Source organism: Leucopleurus acutus, assembly GCF_964270905.1.
Source record: "Leucopleurus acutus genome assembly, chromosome: 17".
In the NCBI taxonomy this organism is placed as follows: domain Eukaryota; kingdom Metazoa; phylum Chordata; class Mammalia; order Artiodactyla; family Delphinidae; genus Leucopleurus; species Leucopleurus acutus.
This window is the reverse complement of record NC_139159.1, coordinates 11,416,965-11,437,059: the sequence shown is the minus strand read 5'-3', so window position 1 is coordinate 11,437,059 and position 20,095 is coordinate 11,416,965. Positions and strand designations below refer to the sequence as shown.

The window sequence follows — 20,095 nt, the reverse complement described above, 5'->3', positions numbered from 1 at the left end:
AAGAGGCAAACCCTTCCGTCTTATTTCTGTGTACAGTATTCAGTCTATTGCTTTTTTGTTAAATCCTTTTTAAAATTGCTGAAGTAACTATATTTTCATTTTGAGAAAATTATCTGCCAAATACTATCCTGTTGAAGCCTTGTTTTCTCTGAGTCCTTTATTTTATGCTTGCTTGAAAACTTCAAAAATGTAACTTTTAAAGTATTTTATCTGTGATACGATTTTCTTCCCTCATGTGTTACGAGTTAAAGATCTTAGCAGTGGTTTTAAATTGCTTAGAAGTTATTCCAGTACCCTTTATTGAATAATCTTACTATTTTTCATTGATTTTTGACTCCATGTAACTTGCAACCATTATTTATTGAGCACTTAGAATGTGTCACCTAAGCCTTTTACGTGTATTGTTATTTCATCTGGACAGTATACCATTTGATAGCTGCTATGACTAATCTCATTTTACAGATGTAGAAACTGAGACAAAGAGTTTAGGTGATCTGCCTAAAATCACATTTACCAAGTGGTGGAGCCAGGGTCTGATTCACGTAGAGCCTGCTTTCTTAGATGGACAGTATAAACAGCTTTCCTGGGAGAAGTGTCTCTCAACTACCTCCCACCCCGTACTACTGCTCTACTCTTTATATCTTTGTATATTTCAATATATGGGAAGACCATTTCAGCTTTATTACCTTTTTCCTCCCAAATAAATTTAGTAGGCTGTCTGGAGTTACAGAATAATTTCCCAGCCCTCCTCCCCCAGTTGGCATGGTTTTTGAAATTAGCATTAAACTAACTCGTTACTTTGTGGAAAGTATTTACACCTTTATATTCTTTTTTTTTTGGCCCTGCTGCATGGCATGGGAATCTCAGTTCCCCCACTAGGAATCGAACCTGTGCCTCCTGCAGTGGAAGCACGGAGTCTAAACCACTGGACCGCTAGGCAATTCCTCCCCTAACACCTTTATATTCTTCCTAATAAGAAATATATTGTGTAACTTGGTTAATGGAAGTTACTATTTTTAACTTTCTGCATCTGTGAAAATTATTCCTTGTTATTTTGTATTTCCGCTTGTATGTTTATTATGTTACATTTTCTAAAATATCTTGTTTACTTTTGTGGGAAAAAGGTATGCTGAGTTTAAAAGGAAGGTATGGGAAGTGGAACGACTGCTGACCGGTTTAGGAGATAATAAATAAGCTTTCAGCCCAGTTCTATATTAACTGGCTTTTGTCACCGGGGGCAAATTATTTAACTTCTCTGTGACTGTTTCCTTATCTGCCAAATGAATTACCTCACCTCAAAATCTGTTTCATTCTTCTGAGTTTGGCCCACTCAGGGACGGACAGGTGTGGTTAAATTCGGTTCAGATCCACCCTGATCTCGCAGACTCCACTGGCCTGAGGCACGGGGCAAGATCCCCTTCTTGGCTTCTTTGTTCATGACCTTCTTTGACTCCATCCTTCTTCTTAAGGGATGTTATCTTTTGTAAACCCAGTAAACTGGGTTTTGTTCACAGATGATTTAGAAAAAAAGCTGTCAGCCAGCCACTTTTCTCGGAGACACTTGTCTTAGGCTCCAGAAGTGTTCTAGTCGAAAAAAACACTAGCAGTGTTACAGTTTGAGAAGTGTAGCAAAGGTTGTAAGTTTGAACTGTAAAGACCTTGTTTATTGTGACTTTGGTGTTAAAATATGTATTGCTAAAAAGTTTATTGGAATAATGAGGATGACATATGTTCTTTAAACATTGTGCACACATAAATAACTTGATTTTTTGTTGTTGTTGTTAGTTAGCTTCCTATGTTCTCAGACTGGAATTGCCAAATGCTTAAGTTTTTGTGATTTAGATTCATCTGTTTCTTTCTGAAAGTGCTGTGATTCTGATTATTTAACAAATGCCATAATATACCTCACCAGTCTAGAACTAATTTTGCCAACCATTTCTACAGAATTTAAGAAGATTTTGTTCACGTGTATGGCATAGAAGATGAATTCGTCCTCCTCCACCATGAATGAAGAACCTGATGCTCTCTCGGTAGTTAACCAGCTCCGGGATCTAGCAGCAGATCCATTAAACCGTAGAGCCATTGTCCAGGATCAGGGATGTCTGCCCGGCCTTATTTTATTTATGGACCATCCCAACCCCCCTGTCGTCCACTCGGCTCTGCTTGTAAGTTGCCTTTAGTAATTTAAGTCTCAGTGTTACAATTTTGCAATTAAGGAGAATTTGAAAAAGTATTAGATGACGTGGTAAAAAGTTAAAAGTGTAGAGCAAATAATAGTAAGTTTGTATGTGTTTCTGTATGTGCAAACATGTACGTGTAGTCCTCTTACACAAATGGTAGCATACTATATTGTTTTTATTCTTTGACACAAATGGTAGCATACTACATGCATGGAATGTTCTGCAACTTCCTTTCTTCACTTAAGAAGAAATCTTAAGGATTATATTATATCAGTACAGAAAGACACTCAAAGAGGCACTTACGGTTTTGTTTTTCTTTTGTAACAGTTTTGTTAAGATGTAATCACATACCGTGCAATTTACCTAAAGTGTACAATTCGATGGGTTTTAGTGTATTCACAGAGTTGTGCAGCCATCACCACCATCAATTCTAGAACATTTTCATCACCTCAGAAAGAAACTGCTCTTATTGTTTCTCAGCCCCACTCTCTTCCCCTAAGCAGCCGTGACTTCCTGTTTCTTTGTATTTGCGTATATCTCTAGCAGAAGTGCCTGTATATATTTATATAAATGGAAGCATATAATATGTGGTCTTTGTGACTTGTTTCTTTCACTGAGCTAATGTTTTCAAGGTTCATCCACATTGTAGCATGTATCAGTACTTCATTCCTTTTTATGGTTCCTTCATTCCATTATATAGGTGTGCCAGATTGTTTATCTGTTCATTAGTAGATGTATGTGGCACTTGTTTTAATACAAGATGGGAAGGAAAGATAAAGGAGAAGAAAAGAGAAAATATACAGGATCATAGCTAATAATGCACAAGGAACTACCATATTATGAGGAATGTGGGGGCTAGAGAAACATGATAAAGAACAATACAAAGCAATCAGGCAAATACAGAATGTGAAAATTTGTGGAAGACAAATAATCCAGTTCAGTGAACAATAAATTGCATTAAAAAGGCAGTTGGGGTGTGCGAAAGGCATAGCAGTAACTGTTACAGATTTAGAGAGACTTAAGGGACATATCAGCCAGGTATAATATGTGGACCTGACTTGGATCCCACTTTGAACAAATCAACCATAAACATATTTTTAGATAACTTGAAATGAATGTGGACAAGACAAGAGATAATATTAAAGAACCACTTATTGCTTTTGCAGGGTATTATAATAGTATTATCATTAAGTTAATTTTTTAAAAAACATTAACTTCTTAGGGATATACTGAAGTATTTACAAATGAAATTCTATGTTCTGTGAGATTTGCTATAAAATGCTCCAGTGTGGTTAGCGGCGGGGGAGATGGATGAAACAGGATTGCCTAGTGGATGATAATTGTTGAAGCTGAATGATGGATACCTGGGGGTCACCACACATTTTCTCTACTTTTGTGTCTTCTGAAATTTTCACAGCAAAAAGTTTAAAAGAAAATTACTGTCATAGAAAATTTTAAACTCATTGTCCTTTACTTAAGGACCCATGATCAATTCCCATTTAGTGTAATTTCACAAGTTCATACAGAAAAATAATATAGGCTGTTTCTTTTCAGAAATCAAAGTACATAATACAGATTTCCTATTTTACCTTCATAGAATGACGTTTATTTAGGCAAAACAGACATTGGTATGAGTGAACAGTAGTAACAAATGGGGAAATTTGCGTGGCCCCTAGTTTGGGTCCTATTTCAATGAGAATTGGAATAAGGGTGAGAGGAGAGAGTGTGTTGGTCTCTTGACAGAGACTTGGGGTTGAAGGGGGTTGTTTATTTTAAATAGACTAGTCTTGAACTTATTTAAATTCAGAAGGCAAGGGGCTGCTGAAGTGGGAAAGGTTTGAGGAGAAGGCTCTCACAGTTGGTACAGAAAATGGGAAAGGTTGCTAACTGAGGACGATGGTGAGATTGTTCACAAGCGTTGAGGGACTGCTTAGTTTGGTAACGCTGAATTGATATGAGGCTTACAGCTTATGAAACTCCTTTTTCACCCTGCTTCAGGCCTGCCATAGGCCCTGAGAGCCAGATAGTTGGATTTGTGTGAGGTTGATTCTTGGCCAGGCAAGTTGGTAATTAAGGAAGTTTAGGATTTTGGCAAGAGAGTAGTTGAAACAGTAGACTGTAGGTGCTGGGCTAAATAGGAAGAGAAGTCAAGTCATGGAGGGACCTAGTAAGGAGAGTAGAGGGAGCCAGGGGCTCAGTTCCCAGAGAGGTTGAAGAATATGTTGGTGTTCTCATAATTTCATTTTATCTTCACTGTTGACTTATTAGCTATACCTTTTTGTTTTTAATTTTTTTAGTGGTTGTTCTAGGTTTACATTATACATCTTTAACTTGTTACAGTCTGCTTCATGTATAATGTGAGAATCATACAACCGTATATTTCCATTTCCTTCTCCCATCCTTTGTGCTATTTTTTGTCACACATTTTACTTCCGTGTATGTTTAAAAAAATCTACAGTATTTTTTTTTCTCTTACTCTAAGCTATTTTAAAGAGATTAAAGATTTAAAAATCAAGTGTATTTTATATTTACCATCATATTTACCATTTCTGGTGTTCTTCATTTCTTTTTTTTTTTGCGGTACGCGGGCCTCTCACTGTTGTGGCCTCTCCTGTTGCGGAGCACAGGCTCTGGACGCACAGGCTCAGCGGCCATGGCTCACGGGCCCAGCTGCTCCGTGGCATGTGGGATCCTCCTAGACCGGGGCACGAACCCGAGTCCCCTGCATCGGCAGGTAGACACTCTGCGCCACCAGGGAAGCCCTTCTTCACTTCTTAATACAGATTTGTATTTCTACTGGTGTCTTTTATTTTCCGCCTGAAGAAGTTTAACGTTTTTTGTAATGCAGTTTTGTTTTGTTTTGTTTGCGGTACGCGGGCCTCTCACTGTTGCGGCCTCTCCCGTTGCGGAGCGCTCCGGACGCGCAGGCTCAGTGGCCATGGCTCATGGGCCCAGCCGCTCTGCGGCATGTGGGATCTTCCCAGACCAGGGCACGAACCCATGTCCCCTGCATCGGCAGGCGTACTCTCAACCACTGCACCACCAGGGAAGCCCTGTAATGCAGTTTTGCTCTTGGCTTTTTTCCCCTGGTGCTTTACAAGATGTTTCATTTTTTTTTTCTTTTTCTTTTTTTGGCCACACCGAGTGGCATGTGGGATCTTGGTTCCTCGACCAGGGATCGAACCTGTGCCCTGTGCGTTGGAAGCGCAGAGTCTTAACCACTGGACCGCCAGGGAAGTCCCGTGGATGTTGTTTTATCTTCTGGCTCAAATTATTTCTAATGAGCAGACTGCTGTGATTCTTACCGTTGTTCCTCTCCATATAATATATAAGCCTTTTTCTGGCTTCTTTTGTGACTTTATCAATGGTTTTCAGCAAATGATTATGATGTGCTTAATATGGATGGTTTTCTTTGCGTTTTGGTTTTGTTTTGCTTGGGATTTGTTGGTCTTGGATCTACAGTTTTCATCAATTTTGAGAAATTGTGATTCATCATTCTTTCAAGTTTTTTCTGTCTCTTCCCTGTCACTCCTCTCGTGGGATTCCAGTTGTATGTGTTTTAGATACCTCATGTGGTCCCACATGTCACTGTTCCTTTTTTTTCTTTAAGTCTTTTTCTTTCCTCTCGCAGTCCTTCGTTTTGGATCGTTTCTATTGCTGCATTTTAAAGCTCACTGATGTTTTTTTCTATATTGCCTAATCTGCTGTTAATCCTATCCACTGTGGTTTTCATTTTAGACATTATGTTTTGTCCTCTGGAAGTTACATTTGGGTCTTTTTAATATCTTCCATTTTTTTTCTCACCATACTTAGGTGTTTCTACCCATCCTTGAGCATATGGCACATAATTATGATAGCTATTTTAATGCTTTTATTTCTCATTTTGCCTCTGTCATATTTTGGTCTGTTTCTATTGATTTTTTTTTCCGCCTTGATTATAGGTCATATTTTTCTGCTTTTCATGTCTGGTAGTTTTTAATCAGATGCCAGACATCGCAGATTTTATCGTATGGGCTTTAGAGTTTTTGGTGTCCCTATAAATATTCTTCAACTTTGTTCTTGGTTGCCCTTAAGTTACTTGGGATCAGTTTGATCCTTTGAAGACTCCTAATGGGATGCTCTTCTGAGGATTCACCCTGATTCCTCCTGCATTGTGAGGTCTTTTCACTTCTGGCTGGTGGTGTCACAAACTATTCTCAGCCCAGTGTGAGGTCCAGGAATGGTTTTCCCTACTTTCTGGTGGTTTTAGTCCCAGGCCCTTTGGTCTTTTACTCCAGGCATGTGCAAGTCAGCATTCAACCATAGATTCTTGGGGACCCCTCCGTAGATCTCTGGAGCTGTCTTGCTGTGCTGATCCCTCCTCTCTGTTACTCTGCTCTGCAAATTCTAGCTGCCTGGGGTATTTTCTGACACCAGCCAGTGTCCTCTGTGGACACCAGCTGGGTGACCAACGATGCAATTTTGACAGTAACCACTCAGAGTTAGGTATCAAATTCCCCAGGTTTAAGACTCAGTTCCCCAAGACTGCCTTCACGTCAAAGGCCAGTTGCAAGTATCAGGTCATCCATGTTTCTAACAGATCAGCTATAAATTGGGTGTTCTAGTGACCTCCTCCTCAGTTCAGTAATTTACTAGAATGGCTCCAGAACTCAGGAAGCCACTTTACTTGCATTTACCAGATTTTTATAAAGGATACAAATGAACAGGCACATAGGGCAGGATCTGAAAGGGTCCTGCGTGCAGGAACTTCTGTCTCTGTGGAGTTGGGGCACACCACCCTGGCAGGTGGATGTATTTACCAAGCCAGAAACTCTGAATCTCCTTGTTCAAGAGTTTTTATAGAGCTCAATTTCCAGCCCTTCCCTACCTCCCAGGTCAGTGGGTGGGGCTGAAAGTTCCCACCCTCTAGTCACTTGGTCTTTCTAGTGACGAGCTGCATCCTGAGGCCATCTAGGGGACACAGCCTAACTCACTTCTTTAACATGAACTCACCCAAGTGTGATCTAAAGGGCCTCCTTATGAATAACGAACTCCTATCAAAAAATTCCAAGGGTTTTAGGAACTCTATGCCAGGGACTAGACGAAGACCAGACATGTGTTTTTTATTATACCACTCCACCCTAACCTCCCCAGCTCTCATCTCTGTCTCCCTAGCTTGGCAAGACCCCTGGACTTCACTGGGCTTCCCTCTCCCTGTGCTGCAGTCTGGAACTGCTTCCAAAGCAGTAAGATGGGGCAGTTGTAGGATCTGCCTCATCATTTCTCTTAGGGATTCCAGTCCTATGCTGCTTCTCATCCAGTTGTCCTGTTTGTTAGTTTTTTTATGAAGGGAGGGCAGTTCCCTTGGCAGTTAATCCTATATGGACCAAAGTGAAAATCAAGGTAAGACTAGTTACAGAAAGGATAGGAGATTGCAGTCAGAGACAGGTTGTTGGATTTGTGATTTCATGGATAGTACCATTTTTGGTAAGGACCAGGCACTTTGGAAATGTAGTGTAGAGGACTAGTAGGAAATGTGAAGGTCAGTGAACTGAGGGGGCAGCTTTGGATGGTGTAGTTCACAGAGGTATTCCCCTGCGAATCAGGTACTAAAGTCTGCAGTGAATGATCAGAGATTAGGAAGTTTGTAGAACAGCTAATAAAATCCCTCAAGAATCAGCATGTGAAGGAAATACTTGCAAAAATGTACTTTAAATCTTAAGAGAAAAGCATCCTAGAAAAGTTAAATTCACAGAATAGGAATTTGTGAGAGTGAGTTCATCTTTTGGTTTTCAGTTTAAAAAAAAAGTCATTTTAAAGGTGTTTTATAAAACTAGAAACAGTTCAGTCCATAAAGGGGGTTGTATGTTTTGTCCCTCTCAGCAGTTTATTTTAATTAATATGTCAAAAGCACCTAGGGAAATGATGGCTATTGGGACTGCTCCCTGAAATTAATAAATGGACTATAGTTCCTTGTATCCTTGTCAAGATGAAGTGGTGAAAATGAAACCAGAACAGCCTAATTTTGACCTTGCAGATAAGTTGGGAACCTTCATTTCAAAGAGCAGGTTCAGCTACTGCAGCTCAAAGGAATATTTTTGTCCCCTAGAGGACTGCTCTGCTTATCACATTTAAAGAAGAGTTTCTAAACATTCAAAACCAATTGGTTCTAAAAAGCAAAGCCCTGTTTTTCACTCTTTCCTCTCGCAGTAGCTTAGTAGTGGGTTTAATTTTGAGTAGTCTGGCATGTGGACTGACCTATTCCTGCTCTCGCTGTAGGCTCTTCGATACTTGGCAGAGTGCCGTGCTAACAGAGAAAAGATGAAAGGAGAGCTGGGTATGATGCTAAGCTTGCAAAGTGTTATACAGAAGTAAGTACAATAGATAGTGTCTCCTAATGGAGTAGAAAAGTGGGTCATGTTACTTTACTGAAATTTGTACTCTAATGTGACGGCATACTTTCGTGGGTTATATGTTCAAAAATGTTCTGATGGTCAGTGTTGTGATTATTTCTAAACGTTGATATTAACAGTAGTCCTTATGAAAATGCTCAAATTTTATTTAAAATGTTGATACACATTGTACTTATGAGTAATATTTCTAAAAAGAGACAGTCCTACCTTGTATGAAGTTTTGTGAAGTAGATGTAAATGGATTTGCTAGTAGGGCAACACAGGTGGCATTTGAAAATGTGCAGCATTATAGTATAGTACATAATTCTATTCTTACTTCCTCGCAGTCTTACTCGAAAGAACCTTGATCTGTATCATGACAAAAAGGGCTTTTGGTGAGATTTTCCTGAGAATCATTGCGATGTCTCTTAGAGATTTAGGGCCATTTAATTTGAATTCTAGCAAATGGGTGGTTTTTAATTGTACCTTTCATCTTAGGAAAGTTTTTATATCTATCATCTCATTTTGCTATTTACAGCTTTTTGAGGTAGGTTAGACAGATAATAGTTTTATGGGTGAGAAAATTACAGAGAGGCCGAGTTTCTTATCTGTAGTCCTTCAGCTGTGTTGCCTCTGGGAACATCTGGTTTTGCTCCTTTCCTAGGCCTTGCTGATTTCCTTGTAGAAGACTAGAAATTGAAGATTAAGTGTTTTGTTATTTGCACTGTGTCTGAAAGCAAAGAACTATGCTTTCTGAGGTTTTATCTTAGTTTACTTTGTATCTTGATCTTATTCAAGACATGACTGCCTTTAAGACTATAATAAATAACCATTTAATTTACTGATTTTTAAAACTTGCAGTTTCTTTGGCTTGAGTGCTCACAAAAGTTCTATAATTCCCAAGCACTGTAAGTTAAATTATATCAGTGGACCGCCATCCAAACTGACTTCCAAGGCAGTGTATTTTTTTTTTTAGTGTTCTTGGCTTCTAGATAAATTTCATTTTAATAATCTTTTTTTTTTAAATCATGCTACCCCTGATAGGTGTCTTGATCTTTAATAATGACAAGTTAGAAACTGAAGGGGTTTTTTTGTTTTTATTCAGGTGATCAGTTAGGAATAAATATTAGAAAATATTGACTGGCATCAGTTGTATTAATCATTACCTATGGTTTGAGGTCAGTTGCATTAGTAAAATTTGGATTGCAGTTCTGACTTGAGACAAATGGTCTCTTTGACCCTCAGTTTCCTTATCCATACACCTGCAGTAACCACGTCAAAGTGCTCGATTCAGTGGGATGATACGTGTAGAAATGCTCTGTAAATTCTAAAGTGTTGTATAAAATATGAGGTTGCATTGTTCTTGTTCCTAGTATGTTTTAATGCCATGTAATTATTATTTTTTTTAATTTTATTTTTTTGCGGTACATGGGCCTCTCACTGCTGTGGCCTCTCCCGTTGCGGAGCACAGGCTCCGGACGCACAGGCTCAGCGGCCATGGTTCACGGGCCCAGCTGCTCTGCGGCATGTGGGATCTTCCCGACCCGGGGCACGAACCCGTGTCCCCTGCATCGGCAGGCGGACTCTCAACCACTGCGCCACCAGGGAAGCCCTCTTTAGCTGTTTTTTTTTGTTTTTGTGGTACGTGGGCCTCTCACCGCTGCGGCCTCTCCCATTGCGGAGCACAGGCTCCGGACACGCAGGCTCAGCGGCCATGGCTCACGGGCCCAGCCGCTCCGTGGCATGTGGGATCCTCCCGGACCGGGGCACGAACCCGTGTCCCCTGTATCGGCAGGCGGACTCTCAACCACCGTGCCACCAGGGAAGCCCCCATGTAATTATTTTTAACTGGCGTATTCTTTTGGAAATCGTGACAGGATTAAGCATAATATGGAGCCTTCTGTAGGATTATTTTATTCATATGATGAATTTAAGATTGTGTATTTCTTTAACAGGTTTGGTTATTGAAGCTGAAAATACGTGGTAAAAATTTTAAAATGTAAGAAATTATATGAAAAGTTAATGTTGATATTAAAATATGCTTCAAATTTGAGCTTTAAACATTTAGAGCAAGTTTTAGAGGTACTGTATATTTAACCTATAAAACAATTTTTTAGCTTGGTTGTCTAAGGTTGTGGTATGTGCATACGTATGTGTGTATCTGTAAATGAGAGATACATCTAAAATATTGGGTTGGCCAAAAAGTTCGGGGTTTTCCGTAACATCTTAACGTTAGGGAGACAACTTGTATTTTTTTTTTAATAAATTTATTTAGTTTATTATTTATTTATTATTCTTGGCTGTGTTGGGTCTTTGTTGCCACGTGCACGGGCTTTCTTTAGTTGCTGCGAACGGGGGCTACTCTTCGTTGTGGTATGCCAGCTTCTCATTGTGGTGGCTTCTCTCATTGTGGAGCACGTGCTCTAGGCGTGTGGGCTTCAGCAGTGTGGCACATGGGCTCAGTAGTTGTGGCTCGCGGGCTCTAGAGCGCAGGCTCAGTTGTGGCGCACCGGCTTAGTTGTTCCGTGGCATGTGAGATCTTCCTGGACCAGGGCTCGAACCCGTGTCCCCTGCATTGGCAGGCGGATTCTCAACCACTGCACCACCAGGGAAGACCAACAACTTGTATCTTTATAAGAGAAGTATTATGTCAGTTCAGGTCATTATCTTGCAGTGTCATCTGGGAAGGAGATCTTGAGATGGAGTTAGAAATGGAAGAGGTTTATTGTGAGATATCGTCTGGAGAGGTAGAAGGGAATGAAGAAGGATTGGACTATAGTTGTTAGACAGCAATGCAGATCTGACATCTGTAAAAGGAAAGTGAAGAGGAAACCGAATGGGGCCAGGAGAGTCTCAGATTGCAATGCAAATCTGACAGACAGCTCAAGGGGGAGCTCCAAAGCGAGCATTACCCTGTAGATGAGTCTTGTATTGGGCAGAAATGGCCAGGCCCTATTGTGCCCCTGCTGCCCAGGCATTGAGTGGGGTCTCCCTGGGAACGGTCAGGCCTTGGAATGAAGGACTGAATGGTGTGAGAGATCTCAAAGCCACTACTGCTGGTGGCTCTACTATTCTACTCCCTGTAGCCAAAGGGCAGGTTTCCTTCTTAAAGGGAGATCCAAGCAGTGTGTCTCCACGGTTGCCACAAGCAGCTTCTCTTTAATAAAAATGATGTATATTTTTTAGGACACTGTGGTGATCGTTGCTGGCTCCTCCAGCAGTAAAACAGGTATGCATTCATTGCATACGCCATTATAATTTGGTCCTGTACCCCTCTCAAAAGTGGAGATATGATGTAATAATTTTTATATATATTTTCCAGCTCGTTTGGCTGTGGGAGATCTCAGATTTGAAGGTTACCTTTCAAGCTTTCTTAAAAGTCACCTCTGTTTACTAAAATAATCATCTTAGAATTTATCAGTTACTGTTATCAGAAGGTCAATAAAACTATGTGTTTTAGCTTGTAAACATTAAGACTGAAGTATTAGAATCAGGTTTTGGTTCAGCATGTTTAGCTTTGTGTTGTGAATTATCTCATGGCTTGGACATAATTTTTTTAATATATTTATTCATTTAATTTATTTATTATTTATTTTCAGCTGCGTCGGGTCTTAGTTGCGGTGTGTGGGATCTTTGTTGAGACATACGGGATCTTTTGTTGTGGCACGTGGACTTCTCTCTAGTTGTGGCGTATGGGTTTTCTCTTCTCTAGTTGTGGTGCAGGGCTCCAGGGCACATGGTCTCTATAGTTGTGGCGAGGAGGCTCCAGAACACTGGCGCTCCAGGGCACGTGGGCTCTGTAGTTTGTGGCACACGGGCTCAGTAGTTGTGGCATGCGGGCTTAGTTGCCCCGCAGCATGTGCGATCTTAGTTCTCTGACCAGGGATCAAACCCAAGTCCCCTGCGTTGGAAGGTGGATTCTTTACCACTGGACCACCAGGGAAGTCCCTCATTTTCCTTTTTTAAGAAATTAGATTGCTCTGGCATTATTATTTTCTCCTCATTTACTTTTTTCTTTTGGGTACCTGTATTAAAAATTCTTAAAAAATCAAAAGGAAAAGTTTTTATCATATAGAGCAGGGTGAGTTTTATATATGCATAATTGTTTTGACACTGTAGAAATATGTTCTTCAGACATTATTTTGCATTTTGACGTCTTTGTTGGCAGATACAGATGACTGATTTACCACTATTCCATTCTTATATAGGTCATCTTGGTAAGCCATAGCACAAGAGATCTAAATTATATACCCCAATTGTTTTCATTGATGTGGCTGCCCCATGACAGCTAGGCAGTCAGGGTGGGAGTCGGATCAGTTTTTCTCTCTGTTTAGGAGTACTGAGTTAGGGGGAGATTTAGCTATGATTCTGTGGAACTATACAACTAGGGAAGCAGCAAAAGGATCTTCCCATACCCCAGTGAGACCCATAGAACAAAGAAAATCCATTGTGGAGGGATGCTGCCTTATTGACTGAAGAGAAACCTTCATCTGGAGTGATCAGAGGGGAAACCAGAAAGCAGAAGTAAGTGGGGAGAGTGGAGGTTATTCTTAACATGAGAAGCAGAGAGCAATGTTTTATAAAATAGGGAAAATTCTGTGTATTGAAATTTTTGCCTTTTTATCACCAAATTACTTTTTGCTACAAACTTTTGCTGAGATTTTAGCAAGTTATTCAACGGCAGGTTTGACTTAATGTTTAGGTCAAATTGGTGCTTACAGATCGACAGTTGGATTGATTTCAAAGTCACTGTTACTTTCAGTTCTTCAATTGTGAAAAGAATTTTAAGTTCTCTGTCACTCAAAATGAATCTGGCATTGTGTTCTAATTTTAATCTTCCATAAATGAAAACTTGTCCTTAGAGGTTAGAACCTTTTTACATTTTATTTTTAACCCTGGATCCCTTTGTGAAGAGAATTTTCAAAATGTCAGTCTAGGAAGATATCTAAATGCAGTTTAAGACATTTGTTAATTTGTATTTCAGGAGTAATACTTTTGATACAAAATGTATTTTTTTTTTTTTTACAAAATGTATTTTATAAAGGCACTTGTGAATATCTAACATGAAGTATGCTATAAATAAAAGTCACTTTAATAAAATGTGGCATCTCAACTTTAAAATACCTCATTTCATCTAGAGAACTTCCTAAAATTCTAGATTTTGAAACAGTGCCATAGTAATTGTGGTCTATTCTTCTTGCTAAAATCTTGGATGAAAAGTATGTGCTTCATTTCTTTATGCCTTTCTTCTGTGTTCTTTTATTTTCTTTAAAATACTATTTTAAAATCTTATTACAAGTATGCGGTATGTGGTTTATTTATAAACATTCAAAAATATAAAAAAGAAAATCATAATGCCATTTATTTAAATTTAAATATGTTTATACATACATAGTTTTTTAAACTTTAGTTTGAAATGACATCTGACTTTCAGAAAAGTTGTACAAACAGTACACTGATGCCTAGATAAGTATACCAGTAGTCCCCAAATTTTAACATTTTACCATTTGTTTTACTGTGTTTTTGTTTTTTTAAATATTTATTTATTTTGGCTGCCCTGGGTCTTAGTTGCGGCATGCGATCTTTGTTGTGGCATGCGGGGGTCTTTTAGTTGAGGCATGCGGGCTTTTAGTTGCAGCATATGGGATCTAGTTCCCTGACCAGGGATCAAACCCAGGACCCCTGCACTGGGAGCACAGAGTCTTAACTACTGGACCACCCGGGAAGTCCCTTGTTTTACTATTTTAACATTTGCTTTATTCTTTCTCCATACATGTTGTTGTTTGGTATATATGTCTTCATAACTTATATATAGTCATTGTGAAGTACGTATTTTAGGAGAAAAAAAATGTGTCCTTTGTCATGTTTGATGCTTGGATTTGGGGCTGGAATTCTACTTTGTGTGATATCAGTACACAATTCCTGTTCTCATTGTTTCTATTTGCCTTATCTACACTTGCCCATTCCTTTATTTCTGAATCACTTTTAGTTGTGTCTTGTTTTGTGAGTCAAAATGAAAATCTTTTAGTGGGGGCAATAAAGTAGGAGCTTGGGATTAACATACACACACTACTATATATAAAATAGATAACCAACAAGGACCTACTGTATAGCACAGGGAACTCTACCTACTCAATAACCTATATGGGAAAAGAATCTGAAAAAGAATGAATATATGTATACGTATAACTGAATCACTCTGCTGTACACCTGAAACTAACACAACATTGTAAATCAACTATACTCCAATAAAAATAAAATAAAAAATCTTTTAAATTAGTGAGCTAGGTCCATTTATATTTATTGCTGTTACTGATATATTTCATCTTAACCCATTTTTGTTGTAATTACCATGTATATCATAATAGTTGTGTTTCTGTGCCTGCTGTTTTCTTCTTTTATCTTGAAAATTTCTTCTGATTTGTCTTATTGTTATAGTGGTTACCTTTGTACTTATACTTTAAAGAAATGTTCTCAGTTTTCTGTTTTCTTATTTAAACTTTCACCATCTTGCTTGTTAGTTTTAATGGTAATCTTTTCACTCCCATAGTCAGACTTTTTCTACTTTTCCCTTTTCTTCTCCCTTTTCCTTTCTTTTTTTAAGTTGCATTATTTCTACTTTATCAGAACATTTATATATTCTATTCTCTTTTCCACTTTAGTTTTAAATTTATATCTACAGTTAAATGTGTAAAATGCTCATCATCAGTCCTTTTGCTAGTTTTCCTAGTCATCTCTTTGTTGGTTGAAGCTTAATTCTCTAGTAGATTGCTCAAGTAAGACTCTAATATTCCTTGAGTTCTTTCATGTTTAAAATTCCTTTTCTGTAACCTTGATACTTGAAGGAAAACTGGACTGCATCCATGGTTCACCTTTTGTTTTCTTGTGATTCTTGAAAATGCTGCTCCATTTCGCTTTGATTTTTATGTTGTTTTTTGTAAAGTTTTTAGAACAGAGGGTGGCAACTTTTTTTCTGTAAAATAAAAAGCCAGCTAGTAACTATTTTAGGCTTTGTTGGGCTCACAGTCTCTGTTGCGGCGCTCAGCTCTGCCCTTGTGGGTTAAAGCAGCCAGAGATGATATGTAAATGACGGACTTTTGCTCAAGGATCATAGTTTTCCTGCCTTTGGACTTCATTGTTACCTAAGCAGAGTTGCTGACTGCCTTCTTAGAACCCTTTTAAAGTTTAGGATTGGTTTTGCATTGAAAGATGAAGGATGATTTTCTGAGTTGCATAAATGTTATAAGAACACTTTTTTTAGTGAACAACACAGAAAAAAAAAGGCAAAACCAACTCCTAAAGGAAAAGTTGTGAAGATCTTCAAAAGATGATAGCAAGTCTTTAACATTAAAATAGTATATTCACTGCTTTCATGAAGTATATGGAAGTCTTAACTGGCTTTTATAGGCGGTATAAAATGATATTAGTAGCATCTATATAGGATTAGAGTGAATTGGTGTTTATGACCAGTGAGGAAATACATTCAAAATGAAAATTATTTTTGATATATAATGAAGATCAGAGTTCACCTTTCAGTTGTGTTTTATGAATAACATTTTGAACATTTTCAATATAGATAACTATTTAGAAAAAGTGGTGAGGAATCAATATACTTCATTATGGAATAGTAAATTACTGAGAGCAGAATTCCAATTATTTAGATGAAAGAGCTTTTCAAGATAGTCTTTTCTCGGGTGTCATATTTTAAAGACTGAACTAAATCCAGGGCATTAATCAGCTCTTTCAATTTTCACTTGCTTAAGAAGCTTAGGGCAACTAATACTTGTTTAATTATACAGTCTTTCTTAGGCTTATGGCCAACTGTACCATATAACTCTAGACTTTTTGTACTTGAATGTTTTGAATCACATTATTTGAATAGTAATTTTTGTTGTTTTTTTTTTTAAAGACTAAGATACCTGCTTCCAAATCTGTAGATGCTCTTGGCTTTTTCTTTTTGGTTTTAAAAGCATTTTTAAAAAATAAGGCAATAATTATTTATCATTAATTTGTTGAACAGCAACATGCATAGATATTTGTGATACCTCATATAGTGCCCAGATCAAGAAGTAACTTCGTTTTTTTTTTTTAACATCTTTATTGGAGTATAATTGCTTTACAGTGTTGTGTTAGTTTCTGCTGTATAACAAAGTGAATCAGCTATACATATACATATATCCCCATATCCCCTCCCTCTTGCGTCTCCCTCCCACCCTCCCTATCCCATCCCTCTAGGTAGTCACAAAGCACCGAGCTGCTATGCGGCTGCTTCCCACTAGCCAGGTATTTTACGTTTGGTAGTGTATATATGTCAGTGCCACTCTCTCACTTCATCTCAGCTTACCCTTCCCCCTCCCCACGTCCTCAAGTCCATTCTCTAGGTCTGCATCTTTATTCCTGTCCTGCCCCTAGGTTCTTCAGAACCATATATATATATATATTTTTAAATTTAATTTAATTTAATTTAATTTTTTTTTTTTTTTTGCGGTACACGGGCCTCTCTCACTGCTGTGGTCACTCCCGTCGCGGAGCACAGGCTCTGGACGCGCAGGCTCAGCGGTCATGGCCCATGGGCCCAGCCACTCTGCGGCATGCGGGATCCTCCTGGACTGGGGCACGAACCTGTGTCCCCTGCATCGGCAGGCAGACTCCCAACCACTGCGCCACCAGGGAAGCCCCAGAACCATTTTTTTGTAATCGTTTTTACTTCATTTTTGCTTATATGCTTTTGCAAATTTCATTCTGCCTAAGACAAAATTTTACTTAGCTTTAAGGGAGATCTGTGTCTATAGAGGTATTCCCTTAACTGTTTCGTAGGAAGGGCAGCAATAAAATTAGTCCTATGAGGTATACCAGAAAAACATACTTAGAACAACAGTGGGACCATCATGTTGATTTGACTGTGTTATTCTTTAAAAAATTTTTGGTTTTAAGTAGATAGAAATTGAAAATCTTCCAGAAAGGAATTTATTACTGTATGAAAATGATGACACTTTGAACTATGAAATAAAGGAAGTTAAAAATAGTGATGGTGGGAGTATTTATTTCCTATAACCATTTTTGCCAGTCTGTGGTCTGTAACTGTTTTGTTTATCTAAGTAGATGTAGCCTATGTGACTCTAGAAATATAGATCAGAATGAAGAAAACAAGGTTTTGCCAAGTTGAGGAATAAAATTACAGAATCAGTAGAAGTGGCAAGACTACTTTGTTAATTTATATGTTTCTTTTCAAGGACTACAACTCCAGGAGAAACAAAACTGCTGGCCTCTGAAATCTATGAAATTCTTCAGTCTTCCAATATGGCAGATGGTGATAGTTTCAATGAAATGAATTCACGTCGAAGGAAAGCTCAGTTTTTTCTGGGAACCACAAACAAACGTGCCAAAACAGTGGTTTTGCATATAGATGGTCTTGATGATACGGTAAGACTTTTATAAACACATGGTTCATAACATGCGAGAGAGAAATCATGTTAACTGGTTATCTCAGTGTCACCTGCTAACAGTCTTTAAGAATAAGTCCCTGGCTTCCCTGGTGGCACAGTGGTTAAGAATCTGCCTGCCAGTGCAGGGGACACGGGTTCAAGCCCTGGTCCAGGAAGATCCCACATGCCGTGGAGCAACTAAGCCCGTGCACCACAACTACTGAGCCTGCGCTCTAGAGCCCGCGAGCCACAACTACTACGCCTGCGTGCCACAACTACTGAAGCCCACATGCCTAGAGCCTGTGCTCCTCACCAAAAGAAGCCACAACAATGAGAAGCCCACAGACTGCAACGAAGAGTAGCCCCCGCTCGCCACAACTAGAGAAAGCCCACATGCAGCAAGGAAGACCGAACACAGCCAAAAATAGATAAATAAAAATAAGTAAATTAAAAAGAAAAGACTAAGTCCCAATATTAGCATTTTATTCTGATAAAGAGGGGCATTTTGTGCTTAACGGGTCAGTTATTCAAAGGACATAACCATTGCAAATATTTATGCCCTAGTAATAGAACTTCAAAGTATATGAAGCAAAAACTGACGGAAATGCAAGGAGAAATAAATTCACAACTAGAGCTGGAGATTTGAATACCATTGTCTCAATTAATAGAACAAGTATACAGAAAATCAACAGGGATATAGAAGACGCAACACTAATAATCAACTTAACTGATATTTATAGAAAGCCCCACTCAGCAGCAAGGTAATATTCATTCTTTTCATGTGCACATGAAACATTTACCAAGATAGACCATAGTGTGTCCCATAAAACAAGTCCTGATTTAAAAGAATTAGAACCAAGCAAACTGTGTTCTCTGAGCACAATGAAAAGCAAGTTAGAAATCAATCACAGAAAGATACCTGGAAAACCCCCTAAGAATTTTGGAAACTAACCCATTTCTAAAATAATCCATGGGTCAATGAAGAACTCAAAGGAGAAATTAGGAAGTATTTTGAACTGAATAAAAATGAAAATGTGGGGCTTCCCTGGTGGCGCAGTGGTTAAGAATCCACCTGCCAGGGCAGGGGACGTGGGTTCAAGCCCTCCTCCAGGAAGATCCCACATGTCGCAGAGCAACTAAGCCCGTGCGCCACAACTACTGAGCCTGTGCTCTAGAGCCCGCGAGCCACAACTGCTGAGCCTGTGTGCCACAACTACTGAAGCCTGCGTGCCTAGAGCCCTTGCTCTGCAACAAAGAGAAGCCACCACAATGGGAAGCATGCACCTCAACAAAGAGTAGCCCCCACTCTCTGCAACTAGAGAAAGTCTGCGCGCAGCAACAAAGACCCAATGCAGCCCAAAATAAATAAATAAATATTTTTAAAAAGATGTAGTATCAGACTTTGTGGGAAGCAGCTAAAGCAGAGTTTAGAGGGGAATTCATTAGCACCAAATGACTGAATATATACAAAAAGGGAAAGGTCTCAGTGACTTAAGCTTCTACCTTAAGAAACTAGAAAAAGAAGAGCAAATTAAATCCAAAGTAAGCAGAAGAGAAGAAACAAAAAAAACAAATCAGTGGAATGGAAAACAGAGAAAAATGAAATCAAAAGCTGATCTTTGACATGATCAATTAAATTGATAAACCTCTAGCCAAATTGATCAAGAATAAAAGAGAGAAGTCACAAAATATCAGTATCAGAAATGAGACAGCATTGCTATAGATCTTTTAATGTGGACACTGAAAGGAAAATAAATGAATATTTTGAATAACTTTATGCCAATAAATTTGATAATGTAGATGAAACAGGAAAATTTCTTGAAAGATGGATTGCCAAAGCTCACTCAAAAAGAAATGGATAATCTGAATGAATAGCTCTATGTCTATCAAAGAAATTGGATTCGTAGTTAAAAACCTTTCCATAAAGACAATTTCTGGCCTTGATATCTTCATTGGTGAATTCTACCAAACGTTTAAGGAAAATGTAACACCAATTGTACTGTCTTTTAAAGTATTATACAGTAGTAGTTGTACAGTGTAGTTTTTTCTCAACTCATTCTACCTTTTCCCCTTTTTTTTTAATATTTTTTTTATGTGGACCATTTTTTAAATCTTTATT

At 38.6% G+C, this 20,095-nt stretch overlaps 1 protein-coding gene across 1 annotated transcript in view; it reads left to right on the top strand.

Moving 5' to 3' along the window:
* ARMC1 (armadillo repeat containing 1) overlaps positions 1–20,095 on the top strand; it is a 34,575-nt gene that overhangs the window by 1,653 nt on the left and 12,827 nt on the right. Inside the window, exons 2-4 of the mRNA XM_082858593.1 lie at positions 1,945–2,165; positions 8,439–8,530; positions 17,785–17,974. Coding sequence (XP_082714719.1) covers positions 1,983–2,165; positions 8,439–8,530; positions 17,785–17,974 — 465 coding nt within the window. The 5' untranslated portion in view covers positions 1,945–1,982. The remainder of the gene's footprint in view (positions 1–1,944; positions 2,166–8,438; positions 8,531–17,784; positions 17,975–20,095) is intronic.